This window comes from Arachis hypogaea, chromosome 2 (assembly GCF_003086295.3).
Source record: "Arachis hypogaea cultivar Tifrunner chromosome 2, arahy.Tifrunner.gnm2.J5K5, whole genome shotgun sequence".
Taxonomy (NCBI): Eukaryota; Viridiplantae; Streptophyta; class Magnoliopsida; order Fabales; family Fabaceae; genus Arachis; species Arachis hypogaea.
In genome coordinates, this window is record NC_092037.1 from 12,083,198 (window position 1) to 12,091,682 (window position 8,485).

General features: G+C 26.6%; 1 protein-coding gene across 1 annotated transcript; it reads left to right on the forward strand.

Moving 5' to 3' along the window:
• The first annotated feature begins 2,767 nt into the window (after nucleotides 1-2,767).
• On the forward strand, nucleotides 2,768-4,935 carry LOC112718262 (UPF0481 protein At3g47200-like). The gene is made up of 2 exons (XM_025770089.2): nucleotides 2,768-2,889; nucleotides 3,224-4,935. The coding sequence occupies exon 2, from the start codon at nucleotides 3,290-3,292 to the stop codon at nucleotides 4,787-4,789; it is 1,500 nt and encodes a 499-aa protein (XP_025625874.1). The 5' UTR covers nucleotides 2,768-2,889; nucleotides 3,224-3,289; the 3' UTR covers nucleotides 4,790-4,935.
• Nucleotides 4,936-8,485: the final 3,550 nt, after the last annotated feature.

Sequence of the window (8,485 nt, forward strand, 5' to 3'; positions counted from 1 at the left end):
TTGTAATTTTCTTTATCTTTTGTATAATTTTTTAATATTAAAAATAAAAAATATAAAAAAGTCTTACACAGAAGTAGAATATAACATTACTAGCAGGTAAACTTGCAAGTCTCCCATTAGAAGCATATGGATACAAACTTTATTCACTATTCTCAAACTGATAACCAGAATCCCTATAGACTATAGTTTGTTTTTGGTTTCCTGAGAATCCCTATAGTTTCTTTCTTTTTCCTTTAATTTATTTCAGGGCACGAAGGACTTTACTCTCCCTCTTGGTAATTAAGGTGAGCTAGCTATCCATACATACATCAACTTCAACTCCTTCTATGCTGCTTCTTTAATTGCATGCTTTTGCCACATTGTTGATGACGGCGTTCAACATTTTTCAATGTTTTAAAAATAAAACCAAAAGACCCAATAGTTCAAATTATTGGTTAAAAAGTTTTAAGTTTAACTAGTTCATTCATAGTTTATTATACATAATAAAAAGAGTTGAATATATATTCACCTAAATTTGGGAAAGTATGAGGAGTCAATGGAATATTTGTATAATGTATACAATGAAGGTTTATGGAGTATTAGAGATATAACCATTAGTATTACATTTTCTCATCAGTTGAAATTTTTGGGATGAGTGGTATCATGACATGGTATTAGAGTGTTAGATTCAAAAGATTAAGAGTTCAATCCTTGGTGAACTCAAAAATCAGTTTAATTTTTTCGGATGGTTATTCTAGATAGTATGAGAGATGTTTATTTTGTAACTCAATAACCCATTGTACACATTATACAAATAGTCCATTGTCTCCCTAATGGGATTCCATAAATTTATCTTTATATAAAGATATTATTAAAGAACTGTTAGATGATAGTTAAACATATTAAATAATCAAATAATTTTAAACAGTCAACTTTACTTTAACTTGATGGGAGTAATTACAAGAACAAAAAGGTTATTTTATTTAAACTTTTGGTCTAAGAAGACGAAAGTTGTTTATTGCAGGGATTTATTTTAATTGATAAGCCAAACAAAGAACTATTTTGGGTCTCAACCTTAGCCTCAGCCTCAGTCTGCCTGCCCAAGAATTGGATCCCCAGATTGCTAAACTGCTTCAGCTTCAACCTCAACCAAAGGAGGCACAACCGTTGAGGAATCTGTTCAGTCAAAACGTGATTCAAGATTACAATGATAGGGAACTGGCTGACATTTTGTTTGTGGATGCATGTGCTTTGTTGTATTTCAAGGACATTGTTGATGAACAACATTCAGAAAAGTTGACCCTAAAGCTTGACCAATTGATGTATATATGGAGAGATATCATTTTGTTGGAAAACACAAGAGTAATATTCTGTTTTTAGATACCGCAAGAATAGGACAACAACATCAATTACACTCAAATTCATTTGAAATACACTAAAATATAAACTATATACACTTTTATTATTTTTTGATTACATGAGATAATATAAGTTCAAAATGATATTCAACTCAATCAAATATGCATAAAATGACACCAGAAACACAAGAATAATATTCAAGAATAACAGCACCAGTTACACGCGAATTCACTTGAAATACATCGAAAGTTTTTATTTATATAAACTCAGTTTCTACAGACAAATTCAGTTCAAAACATGACACATTCAAATCTCTGAAACACATGAAAATATATATTAAACTATATGTGAAATAATACGTAAAACAGTTATCATCGATTGAACAGTATGATGAGAATAGTAATATGTACTTTATAGTAAGAACACATAATGAATCTACTAAATAAAAAAAAATATGACTGTCTACTCTTTTGCGATTGAAATGAGAAAGAGAAAAGTGAAAAAATTAGATGATTAGTAAACAGTACCTTGAATAATCTTTCGTCTTTTGTTTCTGTGTTTCTTGATGGAGATTTTGAACTTTTCTTGTAGATTTCCTTGAGTTTTCGCGACGATTTTGATAGTTTCGAAGAAATTTCGAGTGTCGTTTAAATTTTTAAGGTTGGGATTTTGATCAAGGAAGAAAAAGAAGCGTTTTTCATAATAGCGCGCTATTGAACGGTTGAGTGAGCGTGTGTTTATACTTTATACGCATGTTAATATGAGAGTTGTTTTTGTTAGACTTGTGCCAATTTGTATGAACTTGTATACCAAAAAAGTTTATATGTGTAGCGAACCTGTTCTTTAAATATCTTTGTAAATAGCTATAGTAGTAACATAGATAAACATTTAGAGTTAATATTCAACTTGATAGTTAAAATTTAAAATTTAACTCAAATTGATCTTTAAAACTATAATTGATTTAATTCGGTTCTCAAATTTTATAGTAATAACTCCCGGATTAGTCCTTAAAAATTAATGAGTTATAATTGTAAATTTTAAAATTTAATTTGAATCTATTAACTTTTAAAAGTCAAATTGAATTTCATTTCAAATTTTATAGTGTTAACTCTGAATATTTGCTTTAAACAAAATCCGAGATCCAAAAGAAAGGAAGAAGAAAAGAAACAAACGAGGTAATATATTATTTCCCAGTTTCCCACGTCCGAATCTCTATGTGCAGATTTATGAACAGCGAGTCAATTTTCAAGGACAGTAGCACTTGAATAATAAACAGGCGAATGAAATATAAAATTTAGAAAAATGATATTTGTAATTTTTTATCTTTTGTATAGTTTTTAATATAAAAAATAAAAAATATATAAAAAGAAGTCTTACTTATTAAGAAGTATATAATATTAGTGGCAGGTAAATTTGCAAGTCTCCCATTAGACGCACATGGATACAAACTTCATTCACTATTCTCAAACTGATAATCAGAATCCCTTTCGTTTCTTTCTTGTTCCTTTGTTTCAGGGCACGAAGGACTTCACTCTCCTCGTGATAATTAAGGTTAGCTAGCTATCCATACATGCATCAACTTCAACTCCTTCTATGCTTCTTTATTTGCATGCTTTTGCCACATTGTTCATGATGACGTTCAATATTTTCCAATGTTTGAAAAATAAAACCAAAAAATCCAATAGTTCAAATAAAATGTTAAGTTTAACTAGTTCATTCCTAATTCTATTATACATAATAAAAAGAAGTAAATATTCGTTATTTTTATGTGAAACATATTAAAAGATTTAAGAATTTTAAACGGTCAACTTTACCTTAAAACAACTTAATGTGAGTAATTACAAGATCAAAATGATTATTTTGTTTAAACTTTTCGTCTGAGAAGACGAAAGCTATTTACTGCAGGAATTTATTTTGATTGATAAGCCAAACAAAAGCTAAGTATTAGACAATGGTTCACATGATCCCAAGATTACTCATGAACCATTTTGGGTCTAAGCCTCAGCCTCAGTTTCAGTCTCAGTCTCAGCCTGCTCAGGAATTGGATCCTCAGATTGCTAAACTGCTTCAGCTACAGACTCAACCAGAGGAGGCACAACCGTTATTACCGCCAAAAATACAGAACGTTCCTGTTTTTCTGCGTCGTAAAAATCACAACTTTGTTAAGTATTGTTCACCAAAGATGATATCATTTGGTCCCATCCATCATCATCTTGATGATACTGATCTCAAGCTAGGACAACAATTCAAAACACGTTGGGCACATCTCTATCTTGAGCAATTCAAGAGACGCAAAGAACAACAAAACCAAAATGATGATAGACACAAGAATGATCCAAAAGTGTCTCTGTATGAAACTATAACAAGAAAGATTCCAACAATGAGGAATCTGTTCAGTCAAGACGTGATTAAAGATTACAATGACAGGAAACTGGCAGACATGTTGTTTGTGGATGGATGTGCTTTGTTGTATTTCATGGACAATGTTGATGAACAACATCCAGAAAAATTGACCCTAAAGCTTGACCAATTGATGTATATATGGAGAGATATCATTTTGTTGGAAAACCAACTTCCAATGGAGTTGCTAGAACTTCTGAGCGATAAGCCTATGAGTGAGTTGACCAAATTATTTTTCAAATTTCTATTCATGTGCCTAACAAGAAGAAATCAAGAAGATTCAAATGAACTCAAACCAGCTCATCTTCTGGACTATATTCGCTTGTTTCATACATTTGGGTCATCGCTTTCTCCTCAGGTAAAGCCTTCTCTACTTGATCGCAGTATTAGCTTCATGTATGCTATGATTTCTAGATTATTCAAAAAAGAGGAAACTTTACCTCTTAGTTGGCATAGATATAAGAACATAAGGGATCTTAGAAATGTAGGAATTCGGGTGGAAGCAAACAAAACTTCTGAATGGAAATGGAGTAACGTATCTTTCACCTCCAAATTGTTTAGCGGAAAATTAATGCTTCCAGGGATCGTAGTTGATGATGTGGCTCCTTATTTCTATCACAATATGATTGCATACGAAATGCTTCCGGATTTCCCCAACAACTACGAGTTCTGTTCCTACTTCTCTCTGATGGATTCATTCATTGATGATGCCGAGGATGTGAAGGAGCTAAGAGTAGCTGGTGTTCTCCAAAACATGCTCGGAAGTGATGAAGAAGTGGCGAAACTATTCAATGAATTAAAGGGTGTGTTGCCCGCTAAAATGTTCAATTACAGCAGCAGTGTCGTGGGATACAGCAATAAATATATTCAAATCAAGGAACAAATCGATAAGCATTACGGAAATAAATGGAAGACTTGTTGGTTGGCTCAATTACGCAGCACTTACTTCAATACCCCATGGTCCTGCATTGCCTTTCTTGCTGCTGTGTTAGCATTGCTTCTCACTTCTATCCAGACATGGTATACTGTGAATCCTAAGCAAAATTCTTAGCCTCATTAAGTATGTAAGCAAAGAAGTAAATTGTTGTGAGGCACGTATGTTGTGATGTAATTCTTTCTTCTCTTTTCTTTTGCATGGTGTGTACTATGGTTTTTTAATTTAAATAAAAAAGTTGGTGAAAATTCAGGTGCAATCGATAAGTTGATAACTGAGAGTCGTTAGATAATTTGATTGATTTGACTAAATTTTCATCTAACAGCTTTCAACTATCAACTGCACGTAAAGTCGACTGCACCTGAGTTTCTATTAAAAAAAAGTTTTATATTTTCCTATTCAAGTGTTAGTAGAAAAAAAATACACTTTTATGTAATAATTTCGTTACTAATGATAGTTAAATTGAAAAAAAAAAACTTGTATAGAAATTTCAAGCAATGATAGCGAATTGAAAAAGAAAATGTGATACGAAAAAATCAGTTATATTATATTTTTTTATAAATTTATGAATTTAATTCCGTAATATGATTATGGGTAAAGTACTAGTAATAATGATAGGACAAGTAGATCTAAAATTTTTGCGATAAATTAATGGATTCGAAAGAGAAAAAAGTATTAAATAAACTTCTAAGAGAATTTTGTGATGTAATCGTAGATCGTTCAAGAGAGATCTCGAGTATGTTTCTCAAGAACTGGAGTGGTAGATTCATAATATGTCTTTAAAAAAAATTACATTAATAAACATGTTTCATCTTTTTTTCAATGCACTTTTATCTTATTTTGTTAGGGACTTATATATAAATCTATCATAAAATTCTTTAGGGATGTACTTGTATTTTTTGTCCATAACTATGTATAAATTTATCATAAAATTTTATCAAAGAATCATTAGATATTTTTGTCCTTTAAGAATTTATAATTTAATCACAAAAGTTTTCAAAGATCCATTATCCTATTACTGAAAAGAAAATTTCAAGAAAATGCCCCATTAATAAAGATAAAATTATTCACCGTAAATTCTAACGATTTGATTGAGTGATGTATAAAATGTTTCATACAATATGTAGAAATTAATTTTAAATATTTTATAATGTAGTAAAAAATCATTAATTTTTTTTTTGGTGACTATAAAAAAAAATCATTAATTTAATTATTAGAAACTTTTTTTTCATTTTGAGTTCATGATAAATATTAATGTTGTTTTAAAAAGTCAAAGTCTGAAACGAAGATAAAAAAAAAATTATTGTGCAATTTTTTTTCAAACATAGTAAATTTATTCATTAAAAATAGTAAATATTTGTCTAAATTATAGGACAATAAAAAAAAGGTAGATTTTCCCAATAGACATTAAATTGCCTGACAATATCGTCGAAAAGAAAAATACAACAAAGAAAAGAGAGAATAAAAAAGGTAAAGTAGAAAGTCGGTTAAAAAGAATTAACGGATAGACTTGATTCTTTTTCAATTAATCTTAAGCAGTATAAATTTTCATTAGATTTGAGCTCTGATTTTCAAAGATTAATTTATTGGAACCATTTCATTTCAGGGGCTCTATCGTCTTTTAATGGAAGTTTGATACTCCAAGTCTAAATAAATGGTAAGTTTGGTATTTGTCCTGTAGTGTGGGTGTAAATGATTATTGTATCCCAAATTCAAAAAGAAGAAATGATAAGGGGCAGCTGCTATAGGGCAAAGACGCAAAATACTGTTTGTGCTTGAATGTTTAGTTTTGCAGGAGAAAATTTTTTTTAAATCAACCTATTTCATCACCACATTTTTTTTAAAAGAAAAAAATTCTATTTCAACATCAAATGTAAATGTTACGATTAGAAAAAGAAAAATATTTTTTTTAGTTTTTCTTTAAAAAATTTAAATTTGTGAATTTTAATTAAATTAAAATAAAAAAAGTTGAAAACTTTATTTTTTATCTGATTTATTGAATATTAAATTTAAGTATTCATATATATAACTATATTTTCTATAAAAAATGAATATGATCATTTTTTTAATAATGTCATTTAAAAAAATACAAATATACAATATAAAAAATTATGCATGAAATGACATTATCAAAAATAGAAGAATCATTATTATTTATTTTTTATGCATTATTTAATTTAGATAAAAATATTATTATATGTACTAAAAATTAGCTATCAAATTAATTATTATATATTTTTTCACTAAACAATTAGTTACGAGAGAAAATAACCAAAAAAAAAACTCGATTATTAAGTATAATGACTACGTAAATAGAAAAAAGATTTTAAAAGAACTCTGCCAATAAAAATTTATTGCTTACTTGTAAAAAAAATAAATTAAAAAAATTCAACTTCTATGTTAATATTAATATTTTTATAAAAATAGCAAGATTAACATAGAAGTGCGTGCCGAAATGGTTTTATATATGAAATATTAACTAGTGTAATTTAAATATCATATTTTTTCCTTTTAAATAATGCTAAAATTGATCAATATGCATGGTTAAAATAGTTATAAAATTCTATAAGTTTTTGTGTGCTAAAAATATTAAAATTAAGAATAATCCTTCATTGAAATTATCATAAAAAATTTTCTATTAGAAAAATGGTACACTATCTCTAATAAAATAAAAAATAAAATCTTTTTTGTTTTTAAAATTTTAAATTTAATTCCTCAATAATATTATTGTTTAAAAAAATAAGACTAATTTATACTTTATTTTACAACAAATTATTTTTTAAAATAAAAATTTTAATTTTTAAATTTGTATTATAAACAGGTGATTTATATTTATCCATATTACTTATTAATTTTATTATATAGAACTAGAGAATTAAGAAAGAAATGAATATTTTAAAAATACAAACTACAAAAATTATGAAACAAAAGAAATTACTCTTATTTTTACATGTTATGTAAACGAAATCATAGTAAAGGATATTCTAATAATAAATTTCAATAAAAATATTTTTATATGTATTAAATAAAATAAAAAAAAATTAATACAAACAGAAATTATTTTTTTATTTTAAATCAAATTTATTTGTAAAATTGTGTTTTTTTATAAATCTATAACTTTAAATTATACATTTTGATTTTAAAACAATTCATTTAATATATAATTTTTTAAGGTGGTGCAGGAGTTTAAATTTAACCGTTTGGAATAACAAATAATTATAATAAAACAAAGTAACAATACTAACTAAATTTATGTAATTACGATTTTGAAAATACTTAAAGTATAACATTAGTTAAGTTACTATTTAATTTGTAAAATAATATAATATAACAAATGTTTAGATATTATTATATATTAGTTCAAGCTCTAAAAATCCTAACTTTAAATTCATATGTCATATGTAGGACTATATGTTAAGTAAATTTATTCAAAATAAAAAAATTCGGTAATGTTTCTATGGATGATGATAAATTAAATGATTATTTATAATAAAACTTAAGAAATCATTACAAATTTGTTTTAAATTAATAAATTTATAAAAAATATAATTTTTATTGAATTTGAATTAAAACACAAAATTTAAATTTTATTATATTATATTTTTATATTTTATTTGAATTGAAATAGAGGTATATATTTTTTTATTGATATTTATATTTTAAAAATTATGAAAAATAAAATAAATGATTAATTTAAAATAATATTTTAATATAATTAAAATCTCTTTTATGCGATTTTGCATGTATAGTCTGTGAAATAGGGATGAATTTTTTTTATTTTTCAATTTTGCAGGAAATACTTATGAGATATTT

What these genes read in the sequence shown, in the direction of transcription:
- LOC112718262 (XM_025770089.2), top strand. Translation starts at nt 3,290, where the DNA reads ATGGTTCACATGATCCCAAGATTACTCATGAACCATTTTGGGTCTAAG.